We start from the raw sequence: 26,477 nt of genomic DNA on the forward strand, positions 1-26,477 counted from the left end.
ATGAATCCCACTGCATCTGCCACATTCTTGGTCCAGTCACTGGGATCAGAAGGTACTGCAGAGATACTTTAACATAACAGAGCGTGTTATCTGACTAAAGGCTAAGCAGTAAAACACAAAGCCACAGTAAGGATCAGAAGAACAGTTAGTGAAAATTAAGTGCAGACTTACTAGTCCTAAAAACATGGAAGGGCAATGATCCAGATCACTTCTCCTGGTCCAAAACCCACTAAACAAGTGTAGGAAACTCCCTAGAAAACTGTGCGCACTTAGGGATTACCTAAAGGATCATAAAACTTCTTACATGATACAGGAGAAGAAGAATTTGAGGACAGAACAGACAGAAGTTAGTGACTATGTAAAATTTATTGTGGGATTATATTTTTAGGGGATTGCAGCAATGTGCAAAACTTACTCTGGGATGTTTAAGAGAACCGTTAAGTGTGTAAAGGGAGAGACTAAGGCAGACTGAAGAGAAATAGACATGGAAAAAAAATTGAAGAGGATAAAAGTGGCCAGTCCCAGGTAGACAGCTTCCCAATTGCACTTCACTGCTTCAGTCCACCCCATGTTCTTATTGTACCCTAGCTCTAACTGGTCTTACACACATGCATCTGCCAAGACTAGCCCCCAGGACAATAGCAGTATGAGCCACTGGAGCAGGAGCACATCTGAGGGCCTTGAGGGTCCAGGGGCCAGCAACAGGGACACACGGGCTGGGTTGGCAACCACTGCCTGGACTGTCTCACACCCTGTGGGTCCCAGAGCCCCACACTGCAGGTTGTGCACACAGGTGAGGTTCAATCCTGGCCAGCTGGAGAGAAGGAAGAAGGCAGAGCAGCCACACCCCAGCACAGCCCCTGTTTACACAGGTGCCAATACAGGCACTGCACTCTGCCCCAGTGGATTTGTAGCTGCCTCTGTGTTTATTGTTTGTACTGTGGGTGGGTGTGCACACAGGTATTGGTTTGCATTGTTATGGGCTTGCTCATACAGAATCACAACAACTTGGGGTTCCCTTTGGCTTGGGAGAGGAAAAAAGCCCTGGTCCTAAAGGTCAGGGGATTCTGCTACAATGAGTACAGTGAAGAATACACACACCAACACTGGCAAAAAACCTCCTGTAGGCTTTTTTTAGTTGGTCTAAAATTTTTACATATTTCTATAAACCTGAGTAGCCATTTAGTTTGTTTTAAAAAATCTAGAACATACATAGAGTAAAATAAATTATTTTATTCGAATGTTTCATTACATAATTTGCTATGATAAAACATGAATAAAACACTGATGACTCCATAGCTGCTGTATCATGAAACAGCTAAAATTCAGCAATGTTATGAATACTGATTTAAGTAATTCTGCATTAAAAAAGTTATTTCTCTTTCAAAACACTCTTCTAGTATCCTACCAAAGTAAGAATATATACAGAAGTTACCTTTTTTTTAATCAGCAGGTCTGTAGGCACTGCATTGGTTTAGAAAATAATCCATCATTTTTTTCCCCTCAATCAATTACACCAAAATTTTGAAGGTAAACACTAATAGTTTCCTTGTACTTTCAGTATCTTATGTGATGCTAAGGATTTTATTCTGCATGCACTTGGGTGCACATACATGCAGACACATGTATCCATATTATTTTTACATATAATGATTTCAATAAATGTAGGTAACTCCTTTAATGTGACTAAGATGAGATCAGATTAGACCTCTCAAATTACCAAGGGGAAAACCAAAAAACCAGACTACCAAATAAAAAAAGATTAAGAGCTCCGGCTTATATATTTTAATTTCTATACCATTTCAGTGATGGCCTGTGACAGACTCACACATGAGCACTTCCTGTAAGCACGGCTACCACTTGGCAACTACTGCATTTAGGTAAGTTTAAAAACCCTACTCTGAGTATTGTGATATTATGTACTTTTGGTAGTTGGCCACAAAAAGTGTCAAACTGTAAGGGTTTCCAAAAAGGATAAATCCAACAGCAGCTAGCGCAAAAGTGTACAAATCCATGGTCAGGGATCCTCTGAACTGACAGACTGCAAATACCACCTGCAAAATTCCAAATGACTGATTTCCAACCAGAAAGTCCCAGCCCAGATCTACACTGGTCTTACAACTGTGTTTCTAGAGGTCATAGCAAGACTTGATTTTGGAAAACAAGACTTTTTCCTGGAATGCCTAGAGGGTACCCCACTTGATGCCAAGACAGATTTTTTTTCAGCATGCTGTTACAATCTTCCTAGCAGTTTTAGCCAACCCTGATCCTCTGAGTTGCACCACTTAGGTCCTGTCTGAAAGCAACTGTGCACAAAGGTCTTGGAACACAAAGAGATCCTTTGGACATGGCTCATACCACATTGCTCTAACCAACACCACACTGTAACCAAACTAACTTTGGAAACAAAAGCTCTTGCTACAGTCAGAGTTCTGCACCAAAACTAATAAATTCCAAGCAGCAAAGCTTGCTCAAACCAGAGGCTATCATGACTCAACAAATCAACAACCAACTACTTCCACTCCAGCTAAACTGACAAGGCTGAAAATTTTTAATCACATTCCAGAAGATTAGCCTGGTTTTGCAAATTGTGCAAGACTTGGCTACAGCTGTGTCACAAGCCATACTTTGGACTGCATATTCTCCCTCATTTTTTTCAGTAATTCAGGAAGGAAATAAACTGTATTTGGCAAAGAGTGCACTATATTTGTACAACTGGCACACACCCAGCATCAGTCTATTCCCTGATCTGTTCCACTTCTTCTCATCATCCTACTTATACCTCTTCAAATCTGCTCCTCTTCCTGCATCACCCCATAAGGTAAGTGGTCGAGAGAGTAAAAGATACATTATGGCCTCTTATCACCAAAGAGCCATAATTTTGCCATGATGATTCAGGAATCTTGCCCAAACAGTACTACAAGACACAAGTGAAAGCATAAGAACTAGAAATGCATACAGATCAGTGTCAGTAGATACATTAAACAAGAGACCACACGATGGCAAGTGCTCAAAGTGCTCAATTTATAAATTTATAAAAAAGTTTGGAAGTATAAAGTTTCAAAGTATAATATTTACTATAATCCAATTCATAATTTTTTGTTTTTACATAAACTCAGTGTGGGGGGAGTGTTGTTACAGACTGCACCATAGCACAAAGGTTTGAAAAGATCCTTTTGCACAAAAGATCTTCAGCAACATCATTGTTATTACATATCTCATCTTTCTGCCAGAGAAGCCTTTGTACTAGATGGCCTAGCTATATTTTTCTGATCACCTTAGTAATTTCAGTAAAAGGTTAAGTTTATCCCATAGAAAGAGAAGCAGAGCATTTCCCAGAAAACAGTAGAGAATTTTGGGGTACAGGTTCCTTGTGAAGGAACTTCTATTTTTCTTTTATAAACTTAAAGTACAAGGCTTATGATTAATCTCATCTAAAGAAGTTTCACTGGTTTATACAATTTATACAATTTATATTAACTTTCATCCAAATTTCAGAACTTTTAAATAAGCTAGAGAAAAATGTCATTCAGCTATGTCATTATATTAGCAACTTAACAGTTTGAAGTTCTGTCAAGTCATGTAACAACAATTAAGAAGTCAGAACAAAATTATAAATATGTTTACAGATGTCTGAAAATCCTGCAGAATTTGTTTTGGATAAAAGAAAAATAACATATTGTACTGTTCAAAGTATAATGCAGGATATTTGTCAGTTGGAATAATCAAGATCTAGTCCATTGCCTTAAGGTCAATTTTTACTTTATTAAATTCATTTAAATAAAAATTAAAAAACAGTATAAGGACAATCAATTTTATAACTCTGTATGGAATGTTTTGGTCTTTTCGCTTTGACAAATAAGAATCTATTTCATCTTTCTTTTTGTAGTAACAGTACCAAGGAATAAGATTGGAACTACAGTTTCCACCAATTTATCTGCTTGTATCAAAAGGGTCAAACTCCACTGCAATACATAGTGTCAGAGCAGTAACATCACACAGACAAATGGCAGTAAAAGATTACAGTGCTAATTCTCATAATTAAGATGATGAAGACTTGAAAAGTTGGAGGATGTGCAAACTTGGAAGAAACACTTCTGGAGCCATATACTGTCTCACCGATGTCCATCAAATTTTGTACAGCCTATTCATTCAATAGTGACATTTTTCTTTCATTGTGACATTTTGTGCATGTGAAAACAATTATTTCACTACTGCTACAATATGTTTCTTCCTTTCTGACACAAATGGTACAGATCCTGGTTTGCTGTGCTTACGACGATTCAGTTCCCTAGAAATAAAAAAGCAGAAAAATTAAATTCAGTAGTCAGCACAAATGTTAAACAAGTAAGTTTCCTCCTCAAGCTAAAAACGGAGGTATCCTACAAATGAGAAATGAGTCAAGAACTGCTCTGCTTTTATTAATCAAAAGCCACACATTTCTTTGGGAAGAAGGAGTGCCCTTTTTAAAAGTTAACTGCAAAGTTTGCTAATTTAGAAAAGTTTCAAATCGAGCCTTTTCTTGGGAGCTCAGTTTGACTTTCATGTGACAGGCTCAGCTGCTCAAGTTTGTAGAGACTAAAGCCCACCGCTTTTTAGCTTTACTGCTAATTCTTGGCTACAGGAAAGTATGCCACCTCCTGTTCCTAGGAATTCCAATAGGGCAATGACCCAGGTGGCAGCAAACATTCATCATGCAATCTCACAAGATAAAAAAAAAAAACCAAACACAAACCCACAAAAAAACAAATAAAAATAAAACCCTCACCACACACCCAACACAGCCCATGGCCATGTGGCACCATGTCATGCTTAACCAAGCATTCTTACCCCTTCCAACATGGTATTTGCTGCCATATCTTCACTGTACTTTGGGGAAGCAGACAGTCCTCACTGACACTGGCACTTGTCTGCATTTCCCTAATAATCAATCCTGTAGTTCATGACCACTCGCTCAGATGTTAAAAGTAGCTCATACTCCTTCCTCCCACATGCTGTATCTCCATCACTCCCATACACTGCTGTCATAGCAGCACTGCAGTGATGCATTTTATTAAGATCAAATAAAACAAAGCCAGAAGAGGATGACGTACTTTCTCCGACGAGCCTCCCTCATGATGCGCTGCTCCTTGATTTGGCCATAGATGCTCTTGGGCAAGTGCCGGTGCTGAGCGATGCGCCTGATCTGTGGGTAGAACTGGAACTTCTCCTTCAGCTTCTGATTGTAATTCATAGCTGCCTTCTCTCGTGGTGCAAGCTACAGGGACGACAACACCACAGACAAGCACGTTATGAAAGAATAGGGATGTAACAGTCAATCTTCTCTACAAAACAAAATTTTAACTTTTAATTCAAGAGGCTTCCTTCTAGCAAATGATTGTAACCACAGGATCTTCAGAATTAGGGTAGGTAAGTATTAAAAAAAAACAGAATTCCAACAACATCCCAGTGCTCAAACACAAAACTTTATTCACAGTTCCAAAGTTGAGTGAAGTAACCAAATTTAACTCCTGAAAATCAGACTTGAACGTGCGGTAGAAAAGCGAGAATATAAACAGCTGACAGTAAATACTCATTGATCAGTCTTTTCGAATCTCAGATGATGATCAGCTTTCCCTGTAAAACAAGGATTTGCAGGCATTTAAACCACTAGCCAGTACAAGTACAAATACTGTAAATGAACTGCCTTAACAAACAGCTTTACAAACATCTCTTTAGGTGGCCTGAATCTTACCCAGTGCCTTGATCTCTTAGGAAGCACAGCACACCCATCATATTTCAAGTGTTTGCTTGACCATACGGCACCAGGGAGCTTCCACTTTCATCAAGCAGCTAAAACCTCTCAGTATCACAAACACATGAAATACAGGTGAGCCAGTATTGCCATAAGAGACTAATTCTTTATCCATGTTCGAAATTATGCCTGAACCACCATTAACAACACTGAAAGTGAGAAATGCCTTCTCCTTACAGCCAACCTACAGAAGGGTATTTTCCTGTCAAATGGGCATTTTTCCTTTGGTCCTAATGATTGTTTATCAAAATGAAAAAACATGTTTGCTGTATTTTTGTTTAAAGCATGCACAGCTTCATGAGGAGTATCAGTCCCTATGTATTTTGGATTTGCTCAGTCTCTGGGAATTTCAGCTCATTTCAGTCTAGTGAATTTTCATATAAACATAAAATCTATTAATATTAAATCTTAACAGATGATAATCCCACCCTGTTTTTCTATCCTCCTGCCCAAAATACACCCTAAAGCTCCACTATTTCAGCCATATTTTCAAACAAGCCATAGCACAAGTCTTTTAGCCCCCCCCCATTTATTTCATACATTACCATCTACACCTAAAGTACTTAAAGCTCAGACAACTTCTATTTATTCTGTTTTGAAAATTGCTCAGTTTCACTATTTTTTTATTTTCAAGAAAAGATAGAACCTGAGTTTCAAATGCTAACAGAAAAAAGCAGTAACAAACCCAACAACTTTATTACACACAGAAAGTTTGGAAATTCCAGCTACATTATAATGGAACGTGTTTTTCCCCTTTGAAATCAGCAGTTGGCCATTTACTCTCCACTCTGAAGATCACTTTTATAAGTGACTTTTGTTAGAATATTTCATGAATTCTGAAAAAATAAATATACTCAAAAGATTTTGGTTTGGAATACCATAAATGGTCTGAAAGCAAGTATTGAAAAAACGTATCACAAAGGAGTTTCTCGTTTGGGATAATAAAGAAAAACCAGGTACTGTATCCAGAGCTGCTCATTGCTCAAAAAATTCTTATTCAGGCATCAGAGATATATAATGTTCCTAACCTCTGGTTCTCCCTACCATCTTGTTCATAAAACCCAAATCCTTTTGATTTACTTACAGTTTCTGTGACCTCGACAAGTGAAATGGAGTAAATTTTACAGCACTAACCCAGTAAAGCTACACCCTCGCTTTTCACTGAAATTCCATCTAGTGACCCAACCTGAATAGCTGGTTCACTCTCACTAAATCCCAGGTGTTCCTACTCTGCAGAAAACTGCCAACATAATCCAAATTAAAGAGCTTTTATTTTAATTAAATGCAATGATTTTCCTTTAAGAAGAGAAAATTGCCGCCAATTTAGTATAACCTTGATGATTCTACAGACAAGAGGTGACTCTATAAATTAAAGATACATCCAGGATATCTTATTTAAAAAATTAATATAGATCAAAAGGTGGTTGAATGTGACTCCATTTTTGTGTGTAATGTAGTATACAAAAAGGCACACAGCTGGTGACTTTCCATCCAACTACCCAATGCCAGTGGCCAAAACACCAGGCTGTGCTAAGTGCATCCTCATCTGCATGATGGTAAAGAAAATTTTTGCAGTAATGACAAGTTTCTATTTATGAGAGATAGCAGATAGCTAAGAAAGCAGACTGCAATAATGCACTGAATTCCAACCTCTCTCTTGTAAGTCATTTTACAAAGGTCAACGTGAATAGCTGAAGAGAACAGCATTACTTTCCATTCTGGTTTGGGCTGGAGAAGATGCACAGCATTTATAGGGACCAGAACACTCTATAATATGATAAATTAGGATTTATATGACATTGTGAGACATGCTCAAAGACATGACTCTTTTTTCATACATACATAAGGCAATGTGCAATTTCCTTCCTACAGGAGGAAAATAAAAAACTATGTGGCAGAAAGAGAGCTGATCTGTGTCACTACCACGGGAGTACTTCACAGCAAACACCTAGAGCGAAAAAAGGAGTAAAAGCAAATTGCAACCAAGTTGTCAGCAATGGGAAAATGCCTCCTTCAATAAACTGCCTGTGCTCTCTCCTCCCTCCTAATGACAGAGTCTGGTTATTTTTCACATCTAAGCATAAGGAAAGTAAGCATTTTCCAGAACCCTGATTGAAAAGCTAAAACCACATTTAGAAAAAGCTCTCCTTTTCAAGAGGGCTGTATTTGTACCGTGCAGTATTTAAAACTCTACGCTATTAGACTTCTGTAATTCAGTGTAAGAATATGAAATTAATGTTTATCAGTCCTCTTCAGATTGCCCTTCTATGCTAGGGCAGGCAAGAGCACTGATGCAATATACTTTTAGAATCCAAACATATCCCAGAAGTTTTCTACACCATAGCTTCTCTTTATTCTTCCACTGCTCTGCTGAAAACACCTTTCTAAATTCATTGCCATGAAGTTTACCATTCATTGTTTCCTGGACCAAAAAAATTTAGCTTCTTTACATCTAAATGGATGAAAAAGAAAAAAAGGGAGGTAATGTAAGGCAATGTAGATGTTAATAGCACAAAATCATAGCTAAAAGGGCTGAAGTTACAGGTGTGCTTAATCACTAGCCCAAAATCCCTACGAAAAGAATGCCATGTCACACAGTATCTGGTACTGCTTGTTATCAGCATTATCTCAGGAAATGGAATCACATCCTAGAACCAGACTGAAGGAATAAACAACTACTTAGGCCAGTTTTGATGCTCTCCTGCTAATGCACTTTGCTAGACCAAAACCAATACTTGTAACTGCACTTTCTCCTTTCAGTCTTTACTCAAAATCTGTTATTTCTGAATCTTTTAAGAAAGCAGCAAACCTATGCTCCACTACTGTTCACTCAGCACTAGTTTTACTGAAATCTCAAGTAGAAGATGATTTTATTCAATTGTCCATGCTCTAATTCAGAAATGTAACACAGTCAAATTTTGCAACTGTTCCTCTCCAAAGTAATGCTACTAAGCATTTATACACTAAGAACTGTGGGTATAATTTCTTTTTTAGTGTCAGTAGACTGAAGAGCAATACAGCTTTTAAATGCTTTACTGAGGGTTTCCTACAATTAAAAAGAACCCTAATATATCCTTTCTAATCTGTCCTTTTATTTAATATCTTTCTTTGTATTAATTACATTAATTGTATACTAATAATTGAAATCTACTCTATTACTGCTGCTTTTTCAGCCTTTTCACTCAGATGAGGCTCTATTTTTCTCTTTTCCTCAAAAGTCAAAATCATTTACCTTTCAGAAATCCCAAAACTCTTCAAGAGCACAGGTAAAAAAGCCTCAAACATACTTACTCAAAAGTCTTATTTAATTTGCTTCTGGACATGCAGAGATAGATGTTTACTGCATTAAAAATAACACCTGTTAAGTTCTATTTAATAATACATATTTATAAATTAATCCAGTTTTATTAAAAACTAAACATTGCAAATTATTTTAAAGCAACTTCTGCAGTACCTCCAACAGAGAGATTTGGGGTTAGTTCCCCCTATGTAAAACCCATGCAGACTCAATTGTCAGTGGAGTAGAGACACAAGATGCCTCTGGCTCCTCCAGAGACTTTTATTCTTTCTTTCATGTTTCAATGATTTTGAATAATGAGTGCAGTGCCAAATAAATTAAAATACAAAAGGAACATGCGTGTCAGAACTGATGACTGCTTGGGCAGTCACAGTTCAGAAAGTACAAATTTCCAACTGGATGAATGTTCACCAGCGACAACATGAGTACTTTGCATTCACTGTAACTTCTTCAGAACCAAGCAATGCTAAAGAACAACTAAGGCTAAGCACTCACCAAAGAAAAAAAATGTTTGATTACTATTTTTCTTTCTCTTTCAGGATGTTGGTTTCCACCCACACCCAGCCCAAAAATATCCATCTTACAATACAATATATTGCAAGATTTTAGCACTATATCAGAAATACAGTGACCTTTGGATGAGTCATTCAATCAAATCTTCTCAGCAAAGAAAAACAGCAAACCAAGCAACTAAGCATTTAAGACACATTCTGACACTTCTGACAGAATTACTGAATGTTCAGCTTTGAATATGCAAAACACTCAAAAAATAGCCACAGATTGTGGAAGAACTGGACACTTATAAAAGGAGCAAGCACATGCCTGTGAAGATAAGAGCACCAATCCTCTAAAAAAGGAAGCAGGTACTAAAGAAAAGCAGCAGAACCTGCTAAACAGCCATTAACAGCTGCAGTGTTAACAATCACAGGAACAACCAGGCTGGATCAAACAAGGATTAATACAGTTGCCTGGATCCAAGCAACATTTCCAAGGTATATCCACGAATGTGATAAGCTATGAGGATTCTACTCTTGAGTCCTATAAGCAACAATTACTCTCAGCATCTGAAAAATAAAATTTCTTAGTGCTTCTAAAAAAAATTTTGAACCACTATAGTAGCTTCAGGCAGCTTCAAATTCTGCATCGTGCTAAATTCAAGGCTTCAGCAACCCCATGCTTGATCACACTTCCACACAAGACCTGGGGATCTGAAACATTAACTCTTCTCATCATAATGTAATTCTTTACAGGTTCATCAATGTCCTCCACGTGAAGTGAGAGCAGTTTTTCTACATAATACACTACGACCCTTTGAAGTTTTTCCTGTATTTCTAAACTGTTTTCTAAGTTTTGAACTCTAAATTCTGGGATGACTTTCACTTCTGACAGAAAAAAACCAAAACCAAAACCAAAACAAAACCCAAAACCAAACAAACAAAACCACAAAAAATAATCCACAAAAAATCAACTCAAAAAACCAGCAGGAAAAAAAGTCAAATAATCCACATGCCACTTGACCTCTGTCACAGAGTTATTGATTTAGGTCTCTTGGGAGCCGACAGCCAAAGTGCCTTGACAGAAATGCTTACACACCCTCACACACAGCATGTTACATCCCACAAGAGCAGAACAAATCGTAGGCACAGCCTTCAAGAGGCACATCCAGCAACCACACTGCACTCCCAGAGAAAAACAGCAAAGGCTGTCTTATGTGGGAGTCACTGTCAGGCCAAGGAACACAAGAGTAATGTGCAGTCTCATCCAGTACCCGATAGTCACAATTAGCACTGCCTTTTTTAGGCACATCCATGGCCTGTTTTCACTGATGCAAATACTACAGTGTTGATTACCAGTCTACATTCTGAATACTTAAACAATACCTAAGTTGTCCCTTTGGTACACAGTATTTCTATAATGCAGGTGGAGTTAGGTTTGCTTATTACTTCCCATAGCTAATTACCCTTAGCCTTTCATAAGAACAGGAGCCAATGCCATCTAGTTAATACAGTGAACTCTTTGTTCATATCTGAAAATATTAGGAATCCTTCTTTTCAACATTTTTTTTACCCACTTGTCCTTCACACAAAGGGCACAGAGCAAAGATGTGCAGCAAAAATACCAAACAATTCTGTTACAGAACAGCACCTTAGGAAGAGAAATCATGATCTCTAAGAATAAAGTGAATAAACGGAGAAAGTTTCAGTTAATATTGCAAAATGGGATTAAAACAGTGTTGCCATGAGCATACGGATACAACACGAGAAGAGGTAACATTTCTGCCCAACACCACACTGTCTAAACAAATTCAACATAAAAAGTTAAATCAAAAAATAGTCTTTAATGAGCTTTGTGGAGACTCTGGAATTATCAAGTCTGGGACTGATATTTGTGTTTGACCAAAGCACCACATGGGAAAATCCCAAGAATCAATGCAGAACAATAAAAAAAATATCCTCACAAAAAGAAGTTACCATATTAAAAAAAAAAATCAACCTAAACAGTAGTTTGTAACCACAATTACTTCACAGACTACAAAGCTGTGAGTTTTTTTTATCTACAGCTCTATAGCAAAAATAGGAATAACAGGACTTCCCAATACTTATGATGGGCCATGGCTAAAGACATACCTGTTATTTTATCCAGTGCTTCACAGAGCACAACATTCCATGAGCTGCCCCATTCCACACTACTCCCACCACTCCCACTCACCTGCCTCCTCTCCCAGCTCTGCTTCACTTCCCTCCTACAGGTACTAGAAGCTGATGGAACTTCAGGTAATCACAAGCAGGTCTAGACATAACTACACAACAGATTCAACCCCTTAACTGTGCAACATTCTTCCCTAAATAACAGCTTCCCTTTCCTCTCCCCACAATCTTGCACAAGATCAAGCAGAAATTCCACCAGGCATTATCTGACAGCTGTGCCAATGGGCTCAGAAGAAGCAATGCAAGCACCTCCTAACACTGTAACAATATAAAGCTACAGCAGACAAAGTGTCAAATTAATCCTCAAAAGTTACTCAATACTTCAACCGTGCAGATGAATATATACAATTGGGAATTGTGAAAGAACATTTTGGCTTTGTCTGTACATAAACATTTGAACAAGTGTGACTGAAAAGACCTACTTAATTAGACTAGTGTCTGTTCCTGGGAGGGACACTTCAACCAAATAGACTTACATTGAATTAAGTGGCCTTCAGACACCACTTGGTCTCTGGGAGTTACACAGGCTAATGACGATCTCATCAGTGCCAATAGTCTATTTTACAATGCACAGGCTTAGCACTGTATGATTCTTTTTTTTAATCTTCTTTTTGGAACAAACAAACTTCATGAACAAACATAAACCAATCACATGCCAGTCAAAAATTTAAAATGTAGTAACCCAAAACCTCAACAGAATTACTAAAGAATGGCAAAACAGAATTTATTGCCTTTTCTCTAGTGCAAAGGGATAAATTCTAACCTTTAGCACACAGGTTAAAAACTCAAATATAGTTCAGGTAGAACTGATCATTATTGTTAACATTAAACAAGACCAAAAAAAGTTATCTTGTAGCAATAATGAGACATATAATTTTACATTATTCTAAGCTGCAGTAAATGCAATGAGCTATACTGCACGTGTCAGTCTGCAAATCAAACACAAATGTCAAACTACAATTTTACTGTTTCCCCTTAGCAACAAGCTTTTAAAAGTTGAACAGGCTAACCAGCTGAAATAACAACAAAACCACCCAAGCATCTTGTAATAACAAAAAGCAAAATGTAACTCTTACCACTCCCAGTTTTTCAGAAGCATTGGCTTTCCACAGGCGAATATTCATCTCATCTGAGCCACACAGAATATATTTGTTATCTAAAGTCCATTTCACAGTGATGACGTGCTGCATTCGTTTGGTATGATATACCTCCCTAAAGCAAGGAGAAGCATTTTAAAATGATCTATTGTCACTTTTCCCACCAACATGAGCTTTCAAATATCAGAAAGCATTCTGTTCAAGGCAAATTCTATGTTTCACTTTTTGTTGCTGATGTTTTTTCAAAAAGCCTGACTTTTTAAAATGTGGCAACGATCTTACCTATTTATAGAGATTGAAATAAAGTATAATAGTTAGACTGAAAGAGGACCATCTAGGATAAGTTGCTTTAAATAAATGCTTTCATAGAAATTATAGTTAACAGTTAAAGAATAACTCTTTTTGCAAAACAAAGGTATACCATATGATATCCATACTGTTCATGAAATAACTTTGATTAATGTCTGTTGAGAGTATTACAGAATGAAAATGCAGAAAAATAGGTGCCAAAGAACCTGATACCACCATAATGAATAAGGAAAAGAACAGCAATAAACACCTAGCCATGTATCATATGGCAACGGATTTGCTACTCTCCATTGTGATTTTCCTCCTTTACCCAAAGATTGACTTCCTTTCTTTTTTAATTTCTACCAATCAGACTCCTGCTCAACAAGTGCTGACACGTGTTGAAAAATGTTTCTGCATGCTACAGTTAGAGCAGTATCTAAATTTAACTCTTATCTGATTTCATTAAGTATATATCAAATTATTCTTTTATTTCTGCTATAAAAACAAAGGACTTGGTACCCTTTTCTGGTAACTTTAGCTATTTATTAGCATTGTGAAAGTGACGAAAGATAAGGTCTACTTTATGTCCACCAAGAGCCACTTCTTTGCTGTATCATCATCCACTACAGCTTTTAGACCATGCTTTTTCTTCTACTCAGTTATTTTTGTACGGAAAAGTCATATTGTAAAGGAAACGTGAAAACAACACCTATTCAAGACAAATGGGAACACTAGACTGGAGTTGAGCTGGAGAGGTTGTAAGAAAAACAAAAGTTACCAATGTATCAGATTAAACAAGCTTTAATAAACTTAATCACCTGTTGTAATTCACCAGTAAGCAATTATCTACAAGAACAATCATGTGGAAGACTGAGCACAAGTGCCTTCAGAAAACATTAATTAAAAACATTTCTGTGTTTACTTTGGGCAACCAAGTACTTATCCCTTCCTCACTCTAAATTTGCAGCTTTTCCCTCTCCTGTTGCTGTCATCACAAGCTATTAAATATCATTTTCAGAAACAGCAAACCCACAAAACACGGTCAAATAACCTGGATCTGTCATTTATAAGTTAGTACAGAAATACAGTTCTGTTTACTAAGCATTTATTAAATTTAATCAACTTGATAATAAATCCTCTTTCTTAGGGCTAAAGAATTTCATTATTTAAATTTTCATTTAGAAAGCAATTGAAGGAGTTTTTCAGATTGACAGGAGATCAGAAGTCAAAACTGGAATACCTTCAGAATCCTTATTTACAGATACTCTTAAATGCCCTCTCAGTTTTCCAAGTAGGATCACATCTTCTATTTAGAGATTCTTCTCCATTCCATGAGAACAATATCAACTGTGCAATTCTAAAAAAGCCTATCTTCTAAAAAAATTTAAGTGTGCCAGAACACCCTAGTAAGCCTATACATGCCAAAGTTTTTCATCTGTAAGGCTTCTCCTCACTAGATTTATGGTCCCAACACAATATGGGGAAAAAAGGGCACATAAAGAGTAAAATTCCTTCCACAGGACTTGGCAACAATCTGCTATAACGTGGAATAAAGCTTTTTACTGTTGCACTATGGGGTCTTCAAACATCTCCTCAATGATGTGCTTTAACTTTGCATATGACCACTTTTGTGAACATTACTCATCTACACAAAGGAGCTGCTAACCATATTGATTAATAAAGCAAGAATTAGAAAAAAAACCAAAACAAACCTACAAAGGAACTGCACTATCTAATTACATTTAAAATATTATTGCAAGTCAAAAAGAAAATTAAAACTATGTGTAGATTAGATATAGAGGTAAACAGCCCCTCTCACTCTTCAATGCAGCACAGGAGCACAAGCAGTTACATTGCACATGTAATTTCATCCATCAATAATAAATATACGCCTTCACCAACCAACACATCAACATTTCCACCTTCAAACCACCTAAAACTTGACATAGTAACAACCTGTTGGAGGGCCAAGAATGGAGAGGGGAAGTCAGTTAGAAGTAAAAAATAAAGTTAAAAATAAAGAAAAAGGAGGAAGAACTGACAAGAGAGAATAATGAAAGTAGGTTTATGAAGATCATTTGGTACCAGACAGATAAGATAACTTGCTTCAGTTTTCATCAAAGAAAAATAAAAAATAATGGAGATACAGTAGCTTCAATCTGAACTTCAGCAAAATATTTAATATACTGACTTAGGAAATCTTACATGAAAAACTACATCAAAATGAATTGTATTCAGAGCACTGTCACATGAATCAAAACCTGGTTAACAAAACATTAATGAAAGGTAGTAACTGCACTGGAACAGGTAACAAAAGCATACCAAACTGATGCTCAGGAATTCATACTGCAATTCTTTTTACATAATGTCTTTAGCAATCATCCATATAGGATGGTGACCATATCTAAAAAAAACAAATGCTACAATGTTCCAATACACTGCAAACTTAAATGGTGACAGATACAGTACAAAGTGACCCAAAAACATTCAAGATGCATAGAGGGAAATAAAATGGGATTCACTTTGGTAAAATACAAATGACTACCCCCAAGCACAATAATCCACCGTAATTTTAATTCCCTACTGCATAAATACTACTCTTGATCCACACTCCAGAATTATGTCAGCTACATGGCCTGTGAGTTTCAAGGTATCGACAGAGTAACATTTTAACATTCACAGGAAGTTAATGCTCCAATGAAGATGTTAATGACTGAATTAGTAATTTTGAAGACTTGGGAGGGAAATCACTGATATGAATGATAGCAAGACAGAAGGGTGTAAAACCACTCACCTGCTGTGACCTTTGTCTACAGGAAATATGCGGATAGACTTATCAAAGCTGGCAGACACAAATTCTTTCCCAGTGGGTGAATAATCCACGTCAAGAACAGCAGACACATGATCCATATGCACCCTCACGGGTGACTCAAGAAAGCGCATATCAAAAGTATATAAGCTTTAAAATAAATACATCAACAGCTTAATACAATAACAACTCCTAAGTAAAAAGCACATTTTACATAAACCACACCTAAGGATAGATCCATATTGCAGCTCATAACACATGGAAAGGAAGAATGCTGCATTGTCTAAGGCTTGAAAAAGCTATTAACCACAGGCTTTAGTTGCTGGATCAGATGTAGGTTCCTTGCTCACTATCAAAGGATAGGTAAGTTCAACTATTCCCCTCATTGCCTTCATGGGTCACTGACCAAACCTATTTCTCCGAGCACCACACTGGCCTTCTTTACTCTATCTTCAGATGTAAGAATGTACCCTGAACTTGGACAAGCATCTCATATCAACTCTGAAAGGTTTCCAAATATTCCCATATTGTGAACTCCTCGTAATTCAGTCTACTGAAGTCTCTTTTAGTTGGCACCCTTTCCTACTGTCTAACTATCCTAGGCTAGACAGCGTAGGAGTGCAAGAAAAGCCTGGTCCTTCAACACATGCAGATGCTAGTTCAGCAGAGCACACCATCTGTAGAAAAGCATTACATTGAAAAAAATCACTCAGCTGCTGGACCACAACTGGTTTGTTCTTAAAGACTTCACAGCTCAGATAAGGTACCTCTACTCCCTTTGAATCAACAAGCTCAGTGATACACAGTAAGGCATAATCACTGAGTAGATCATTAACTCCAACAGAGCCAACAAGCAAATGTGCTTTACAGACAATGCATTTAACAAAACCTGCTTAAGATACACTATTTAGTACAACTATTATAATAACAAATTTTAATTCAGCAGGTTTCTCACCCTCTTTTCTACAGGTGAACACATATGAAATTAAATGTATCTTACTGAATAGTATACTGGAAACTATTGCTTTTTTCCTTCTAAATTCCCCAAGAGAAAGTAGGAAGCATAATATTCAAAACTGCAGCTCCATATAATCAGCACTTGCATGTGCACTGTCAACATATACATTTGAGTTGCATGGTAATTGCTTTAGACTGCAAGAGGACAGTTGCCCCTGACAGTAATAGGTAATGTTTTCAGTTTAGCAAGGCAAAGACAAAAAAAGTAACTTAAAAAAAAACCAAACTAACCAACAAAAAACCCCCAAAAAAGCAAATTTATAAACAAAATCCCGAACTTATAAACAGATTAGGTAGCCTAGTAGCTTTATCATACCATAACCCAAATACAAGAAAAGGAGTACATTGAATGTAACACCCACTTTCAAGGTCTGAACCAGACTCCATTTCCTTGGAAAGATAGCCTGAAGTGATAAAATTCCTATGTTCTAGCAGAAAGCAGTGATCTATTGTTAGAACACCAACTTCCTGGAAAAAGGGATATGGAGCACATTTGCAATGGCCTAGTTTTGAAGAGACAGATTTTTCAATTATCAGATTAGCTGTTCACACAAATAGTATTGTTCACAAGTAAAAAACTGGTCCAAGACATAGAAAGATATTGCAGTGTCCGGAACTGTTTCACAAAACATTAATTTATTTTTTTAAGAAATGTTCTCATCAAAATAGCTGATCAGTACAATATACCACAAGAGCCAGCATGAAAATAAACACTTATACTGCCTCAGACTGGACCAACAGCACTTATTTTCTGGGTCCCATTTCAAGTTACACTTGCATTGGTTCAGCTGCATCTTTTCTAAGTTACACTGCTTTTCATCCCCCAAGTACTGAAATGCAGAAAAAGAAATGGTCTGCTATCAATTCATATTTATTAAGATCAGTAAGCCTGTAATTCTGTAATTCTCGAGGTTATTAAGTGATTCAAATTTAGAATAGTCTTTAAAAAATTTATTTTAGCAAGATCATAAATCACCAAGATACAGATTAAAAACATAAGATGTCCAGGAGTATCAAAAAGCAAGGTCACACTTACTTGTAATCTTCATTTGCTGCAGTAAAAATGAAAGCTTCCATAGGGTTCCAACACAGTGTATTTGTCCTCATGTTCAAGATAACCTAAAATATATTTACAAATTGCTACCTTGTTAGAGGCAGTAAAATACTCACTATAGGTCAAAACTTCCTATACACCACTGGAAACAAGCACTTAATAGACACAGAATTATGCCAGAGGAACAAAGACATGACGCAATGTTTTCTCAGCAGTGTTAGAACTGAAGCTCAAGAACCTCCTGTCCTTCATCATAAGCTCACTCCTTTGGGCTACACAGACATTAAATTTCCCTCTGTGAAATCACCTTAGAATCAAATTCTTCTTAGTGGCCATTTAACTTGCTAACACACAGTGGCCTACAAGTAACCTAGAACTTTTGAAAAATTTCACTTCTCCATCATATTTTACAGGAACCTTCAGTTAAATAATCTATAGACATGCCTAATTAAATGGGTATTTCAAGGGATCTAGTAATTAATTGAAGCTGTGAATCACCACTTGCAAAGCAATTATAACATTTTGATGTTCTCCCAGTTATTACTATCCCTTCATTATTTTATCTCTGAAATTGCAGTTCATGAATTCTCCTCAACAGCTGCCATTTCTTGCTGAAGTGCCAAGCAGTCTATAGAGAAGTTACTGTGTTGTAGTCTTCTCATCACTATCACTGTATCAGCAGTGACTCATCCGCTACACATTTGTACGATTTGCCTGCAAGCATATGGCTACCAAAGAGGCCAGTTGGCCCTGAGGTGGGAAGAGGGCAGCTGATAATAGACTAGGAAGACCCTTCTGTTTTGCTACCTACAGACTAGACAAGAGGTATTAAGGGTGCCCCCACCTTGGAGGACAGCTGTGGCAGTAACAGGTGAGCCTCTGTGGGAGAAGGGAAGGCAGGGAGGAGGTCATTGGACACACCATACACAGCAGCTTTGGCTTCTGCAGCCTTGAAGGAACTTCCAAACATTGCATTTAAAATTAAAAACTGCACAGGAAGTCTGACACAAAGTGGATGTGTAATTACAGAGCAACTTACTAACAAACTGAACAACTCTAAACAGGATTTTCCACAATGCTGTAAGCCAGCTATAATCCTACCTGAAAATCCTGAAATTTGTGTGTTTAATGCTGTGGTACTTCAAATTCATTTTTGTTCTTGGCTTACTAGAGCAACCACCATACATTTACATACATATTTCAGAATATAGTTCCAGTAATGACTCTATCAAACATCGCTCCAAAAGATTGTGAGTTCATGAGTGTGTGCATATTCTCTCTTTTTTCTATAAGTTCTCATTTCCTAAGTGACATTACCCTATTCATTATAAAGTCTGTGCTGCAGAACACTGCTTGTTTTCAGAAACTACGTGCATCCAGAACTGAAGGTAATCATCAGATGTCTAAAGTGATCTCTAGTTCAAAAAGTGGCCACTGAAACGCCCTATGTTGACAGTAATGTGACAACTAGAATTTGTTCAAGATTTTAATACCATACTAGTTATAACACTTTGCACATACATGGGAAGTTTTTATAAGCAGTGTCTCAGTGGCACAAATAAAACTTTATTAAAAATTGCTGGGGCACAGGAAGAGAAAGAAATACCATAATACCAACAATATTCCTATTTTATAGCTAAGTATCCTTATAATGTTCTAGTGTACATCAGATCAATGTCATTGCAGACAGTATGTAACACAGAAGGAGGCTGAGTGTATATTCACAAGCCAGAATAATGTATTTCAAGAATATTGTTAAGATAGTTCTGGGGCTCAAAACTACTGAACTTGATTGATGTTTAATATGTGTGTATAGAGCACTGGCTTGTTTAAAATAAATACATACATTCTGATAAATAGGAATCTTCATGTCATCAGTAATTTGCACAAATAAATACAATTTTGATTATTCTGCAAAGGATTTCAGAATATTTACAGTAGATGCATAGGATTTATCTTCCTGCAAAGGAAAAACACCTTTTCAAATTAAGAGCAAGGCTCCCCAGTAGCGGAAACTAAATGCCTCAGAAGGTTCCTTGTTTCCTTCTGGCAAGGAGGAGAAAAAATTTTTTAAAAAATATCACACATACACAGATAGAATACAATACAGGAACATAAAGTTCTTATTGTGAAATTGCTGTCAGGTCAGGCACTTGATCAAGAATTAGAATAGAGTGAGCATGACAGCCTGTCTGAATAAAGAAAAGGGCCCTTCCAACTCTGCATTGTTTAAAACCCAACATTAATTCAAACTCAGAAGACTCAGACAATGCAAAGTCAGTGAACTCTCGAGTTCACAGCTTCCCTTTCTCTATTGTCATCAACAGTTACAGGCTATAAACATATTCAGTATGATGATTTGTGCCATTAATTATTATTAAAAAGAAAAATACTACCTTCTTTAATGGAGTTGATTTTCTCATATCATATAGCACAATATTTCTGTCAGAAGCACAGCTTCCCAAAAGGTATGTCTAAAAAGAATAAAAAGACAAACAGTGTGCATGGTCTTTGAAGTACTTCTAGAGTGGGGTCAACAGCTTAAATTAGATACCTAAGCTATTTCACAAAGCTGGTAGTCAAACAGTTTCCTTTCCAGTCAAGGAAATACATTCATCATTTTTTCTCTGCAGCTGTTTATCCTGCACAAACACTCTAAATCGCTTTCCCTGTAAGATTCAGTATCCACCTGGTGCCCTTTACTTTAAAACTAAAAAGCAATTCCTCATAAACACTTAATATATGAACACAGTCCAGTCAAGAGGTATAATAGGAAGTGCTGTAAAAGATCGAATGCAATTGTTTAGCCATGGAAAGGGTGAGTATACTCAGTCACAGGTAGTACAACACTGGAACAGGCGACAGCTCCACAGCCACGTAACTGCTACACTGTATGCCTGAGGTGCCAAATATGTATTGTTGTGGGCAGAATGGACACTGCCTTGCTTTTGTTTCTCCTCTCCTCCACTAAGAGAGATAAAAATATACAGCACTACATTTCAAATCAATATAGCCATAAAAATCTATGTATATACCCCTCCAAATACTCTCCTAAAACATATATCAAAATCTAAACTTGGAAAAAAAAATCAAGGTGGTGTAAATAGAGTTTAGATCTTATACTGCTCCAGAAAAACATTGATTTCCAATATGTAACAGGAACATTACCTCAATGGGATTAAATTTTACACTGCTAATGCTATCGAAACCCCAGGTCAGAGAACACTTGGGACTTGTCCTTTGTTCATCCCAAATGTCCACTTGATGGCCACAGGTGGCAAAAACAGGTTCCTTCCAGTGGTGATCAATTCCTGTATACACTGTCTTTATAGAAAAACAAAAACAAAACAAAAAATTACAAAACCAACTGTATGGATAAACATGCAAGCATATTCTTTTACCAAAAAGATCAACAAATCATTGCATATCGAGTCTCACATGTTTTTATTCATTTATATTACTGAAAATGAAGTCACCAATGCTACAAGAAACTAAGTCTTATCAGATGTACCCCTAACAGTGGCCAATCTTTCTTTTTCATTTAAGGCACATGCATTTCTTGTTAATTTACAATGGAGTTGGCTTTAAAACCACATTTACAAAGTTCTGCCTGACTTTTAAGCAAATGGAAATTTTAAGGGCACAACTATGAATTTTCAATGGGGACTTGAAAGGATTCCAGAGACATTACCAGAACTAAAGAGTTTCAAACCATTTATTTACAAAAATTATTTAATGCTCTTCCTAAAATAAGCTCAGCATAAACTGAAAGTGCCAAAGTACGTATATTTTTAGTCTGCTTTTGTTAAAAAGAAAGACCTAAAGTTAGTATTTTGTATTGAATGGCTGTAAGGTATTGCCATGAAAAGAAATTTAATGCAGACTAAGCATTAACAACACACATCTGAAGAAAAAGAGACTACAGAGAGATCTGACCAGTTTGCAGGAGAGGGACAATTCACAGAGACAAAACTAAGCATCTCTGATGGCATTTGAGATATTCCTTTCTAGTAACATTTAAAATACATGTACATGAAGATACTTAAAAGTGTTATAAAATTTGATGCCATCATCTCACAACCCACTATGATAATGGGTGATACCCAACTACTTATTTTTTCTCCAAAAGCTAGATAAGAATTGTTCAAACCTAATTCAAAAGAAGAGATGTAGGAAAACCAAAACTCGGATTCACTACCTTTCCAAGAATTGTATGAATAGGTTCTTCTTCTTCTCCATATTCTGGGCTCTCCATTTTCCACTGCTTCACAGTTTTGTCATCACCAACCTGGAAATATTAGAGAAAGTACTTACAGTTTTACATATTCTCTTTATTTTGCTAGATGTGCTCTGCAATTAAATACAGGCAGCCTTTCATAGGGAATGTTCTATGACATACACAAGTGCTTTCTTCCGTCTGTTCACTGTTCCATTTTATTCCTCCAAGCTGCAGATTAGCTCTCCTGGTCACAATACTTTGCTAGAAACACATACATGGTATGGCTGGACTGGAGTTAACATTCCCCATAGTAGCTCATCGGGCACTGTGTTCTGGATTTGTGGCTAAAACGGTGCTGATAAAGCACCAAAGTCTTGGCTGTTGGGTGTGGAGGCACCTCCCCCTGCTCCCACTCTGTCAGTCACCTCCCCTGCCTCCCCCAGCAGCAAACAGGCTCAGTGTGGGCAAGACTGGGAGGCGACACAGGCGTGACAGATGTCCTGAACGTCGTGGAGTATTCTTTAACACAGAACATCATGCTCAGCAATAAAAACTGCAGCAGTGGAAGCAGAAAGGAGAGGCTGGGGCCTGGCTGCCACAGTGGCTGCTGCTCAGAGATTGTCTGGGGATCTGTCTGCTTGTGAAAACAGGTGACTGATTTCCAGTTTGTCACTGTTTCCCACCACTACCTTTCCTTTACCTATTCAAATATCTTCATCCATGAAGCTTTTCCAGTTTCATAAATAAACAGGTATTTTCAGGGCTGAACAGGAAAAAGGTGAGCTGGAATGATCATTTTTTAAAGGCTACATTTTGTGATTCTTAACCAACTAGCACCTTAAACTGTAAATTGTCTTCTGGAAGTCACTTTGATTAGCATGTAAACAGCTAACAGGCACTTTCCACCTCAGTTCTCCGTTGCCTGTTTCAAAAGTTTTGCATGGCTGTGCAGTGACCTGGATCACACAAACAGGCCTAAAAAAACCGTTAACTCTACAAGCTTATCTTCCTCTCCTGACTGCATTACTGCTGTTACTTCTCTCTCTCTCAATTTTCAGGCAGAGGGATTGTCAAAAGGGGATTCTAATCTGGTGCTACTTACAATTTTTTATTTTCACCTCTCCTATATCCTAAATACTGTCCTCATGACTTGGTATATACTTCAGCAAAGACAAACATACTACAGTGAAAATGGCTCTTCTGTGCCCAGTTCAAAAGAAACAAAACCTCAGGCCATGCTAGTTTTTAAAAACAGTTCTTACTGTGTCATCTTAAAACAATTTTAATGTAAACAGGAAGATGTACTATTTCCAGGTCATTTACAACAATCTGTTGTGGTTGATGTTAAGTTAATGAAGTTTGGTATGATCTTGACTTGATCAGATTATCTTTAATCACAGTATATGCAAACAGTTACTTTTTTACACGTTTCTATGTCTTTCGATAAACATAATCTATTTACTGATTTAATGAAAACTAGTTTACTCAAGTTTTAATTACATGACCACCTGCTAGCTATTTTCTGGTCTCTGTCCCATCAATTGTCTTCAATAACATCCGTATCACAGCATCAGAAAGAATTTCATCATAAATAGAATTGTCGGGTTCAATGGCAAATTTAATAAGACTCCTCATACAATATTTAAATGTTGTACGGCAGGGAGCAAGTTCCTCATTGGAAAACAGATGGTGAACAGTCCCTCTGGACTGCTGCCCTGTACTAGGGAGACACATTATACTTACAGTAAAGAATGATGTCCCACAGAAACGGACACACATGCCTCGAACAAAGCCTTCATGGGCTTGTATAGTACGAATACACTGTCGTCTGGTCAAGTTCCAAATTTTAACCTGTTAACAACAAAAAAGTAAATATTCTGTAAGCCTTCTACAGCCCACCACTGCAGTTCACAACTCAATTACAAGAGATCACACATGTAGTAATGAAATGGCACAGATGGCTTGACACTGGCCAGACTTTATAATGTTAAAAACTACTTAATTATTCCCTTCTCGGGGGGGGGGGGGGGGGGGGGGGGGGGAGGGAAGTGAGGATCTCTCCTTCTTACCCCTTCTCATCATGTGCTTTCTGCATTTGACAATCCTCTATTTTTGAACTTGAATTCTTGCTAAAAATCAGCAAGACTTATAAATTTAGGAAGAAAATACCACTTTAAAGACAAAAGCACGAAGAAATAACCTTTGGAACAAACAGAATGTTTTCAGTCCAGTTGCTGAACTACATTTTATACAGATGTCCACCTCTCAGAGGGGTTTTTGTTTCAAAGCATTTGGGCCCATTTAAGACAAAGAAACAAAGAAATGGAGGTCAGTTTTTATATTTGTATATATTTAGAGCACCCAGTATTATATCTCAACTCACTCTGTCGTGGATAACAAATCCAGCTAAAGTTTCATACAAATTTGTTCCACTTCTCTCTGAAAGGTCAATCTCACTTACACTAGTGCGAGACATACACATTTCTACAAAAAAGCAACGACCTACCCAAAAGAAACCTTTAAAATATACAAGCACCATCAAATGAACAATGTAAGGGTGAGAGAAGACAGGCTGCTTTTTTCTGCAACTCCAGATTTCTCTGACTAAAGTGTCCTTGTCTGGGTTTTGTTCTTGCTATTTACAGTATGTACGCCAAATAGTCAAACAAATATAAGGTGAGGTTTCTAAGGCAATATGGTAAATTATTATTCAAAAAAGTTTTTGGTTGTGTGCCACTTCCCCCTACCTTATCTGATTTCATGCAATCATCTTAAACTGCAGTAATTTCACTTCCTCAAGGGGAGGAGAGGGGTCACGTGGGCAGTATACATGGAATCGATAAGTTAACATTCACTGTTCCTTCCTGAGGAACTGAACGGTGCATGCTCTGCTCACAGATGAGCAGCTGAAAGTTTCTGCCCTGGTGTGCTGGGAGGTTAAAACCTGCATTTTGAGAAACACCACCACACACTGGGAAAGCTGTACCTTCTGAGTGAAGGTAAGGTAGCATGCTGAACAAAGATATAAAAGAAAGGTGGGACAAAACCAACCAAACAAAATACAAATGGGAAAGAAAATAGAAAATAAGGAGGAAAGGTACCTTGTTGTGGTTTGTAAGCTTACCTCTCCATCACAAGCTCCAGACAGCACTGTAGACAAACTTTTAGGATGTTTGGCCATGCAATTAACTCCATCTCTGTGGCCATCAAGTGAGCTAAGAAAGGGTTTTGCAAACACACGTTCTAGCTTTGTCGCATTCAGAGCTCTTACATACTCTCGTGGAACCTCAAATGGATGCAATGCAGGGTCATAGTTCCTTGGAACTGCAGTAAGAGGAACACACATTAGAAACCCATGTTGGAGCAAGCCCAGAGGAAGGACATGAGGATGATCAGAGGGATGGAGCACTCCCCCAAGAGGAAAGGCTGAAAGAGCTGGGGCTGCTCAGCCTGGAGAAGAGAAAGCCCCGGGGAGACCTTATTGTGGCCTTTCAGTATTTAAAGGAAGCCTACAAGAAAATCGGAGAGGAACTTTTTTGAAGGGCCTGTTAGGACTCTATGATTCTATGTGTAAAAAATCCACACGACTCGTCAGTTTTAATAAAGCCTGCAAAAGTAAAGACTTGACTTAATCAATACTAAGCGTAACCTCGGAGTACCAGAGCGGTGACTATCCCGTCCGGCCTTCCCAGGCCACCGAGACACGCCGATGTGCAGCCCTCGGCCCGCCCGGCCCAGGGCACTGCAAAGGGGGTCCCTTCCACGGACCCGGCACCGCACGGAAATCACAGCCCGGCACGGGACCGGGACAGGCACCGGCGAACAAAAATCCCGCAGCCCAAGGCGACGGCCCGCCAGGAGCTGCGCACACCGCGGCCGGCGGGTGCACGAGTACGTGCCCTCCTTCTTCCCTTTCCCTTCCTCTCCTCCTTCCCTCTCTCCCTTGGCCGGCCTCGGCCCTTCCGGGGGGGCCTGGCTGGGCGGGGCCGATCCGAGTCCCGCTGCGGGCGCCCCGCTCACCGCGCTGCAGGTCCAGCTTGGTTTCCCGGACAAAGTCGTCGGGGTTGCGGCTCAGCACCTTCACCCGCATCCCGATCCCGATCCCTATCCCAGTCCCGATCCCGGTCCCGGTCCCGCTGCTCGCTCACGCTCCGGCCCCAGCGGGAAGCACGCGCGCACGTGACCGGACG

The 26,477-nt window shown here is 38.1% G+C and overlaps 1 protein-coding gene across 1 annotated transcript; it reads right to left on the minus strand.

Annotated features, from left to right (window-relative positions):
- Positions 1 to 1,213: 1,213 nt before the first annotated feature.
- Positions 1,214 to 26,473, minus strand: DCAF13 (DDB1 and CUL4 associated factor 13). Its single transcript, XM_071554047.1, has 11 exons — positions 26,308 to 26,473; positions 25,412 to 25,611; positions 24,031 to 24,138; positions 22,267 to 22,356; positions 21,237 to 21,392; positions 20,465 to 20,542; positions 18,051 to 18,133; positions 15,983 to 16,147; positions 12,877 to 13,012; positions 5,094 to 5,257; positions 1,214 to 4,291 (listed from the first exon to the last, which is right to left on the minus strand). Exons 1-11 carry the CDS (start codon positions 26,375 to 26,377, stop codon positions 4,204 to 4,206), a joined length of 1,338 nt encoding a protein of 445 aa, XP_071410148.1. The 5' UTR covers positions 26,378 to 26,473; the 3' UTR covers positions 1,214 to 4,203.
- Positions 26,474 to 26,477: the final 4 nt, after the last annotated feature.

Source organism: Pithys albifrons, chromosome 4, assembly GCF_047495875.1.
Source record: "Pithys albifrons albifrons isolate INPA30051 chromosome 4, PitAlb_v1, whole genome shotgun sequence".
Lineage (NCBI taxonomy): Eukaryota > Metazoa > Chordata > Aves > Passeriformes > Thamnophilidae > Pithys > Pithys albifrons.

Bases quoted from the DNA above. Each gene is read 5' to 3' on its own strand.
- DCAF13 (XM_071554047.1), bottom strand. From the start codon at position 26,377: ATGCGGGTGAAGGTGCTGAGCCGCAACCCCGACGACTTTGTCCGGGAA. The intron at 24,139-25,411 runs GTAAGCTTACAA...TGTTGTTAACAG, and splicing joins CTGGAGCTTGTGATGGAGAG to GTTAAAATTTGGAACTTGAC. The intron at 22,357-24,030 runs GTAAGTATAATG...TAATATTTCCAG, and splicing joins GTGGGACATCATTCTTTACT to GTTGGTGATGACAAAACTGT.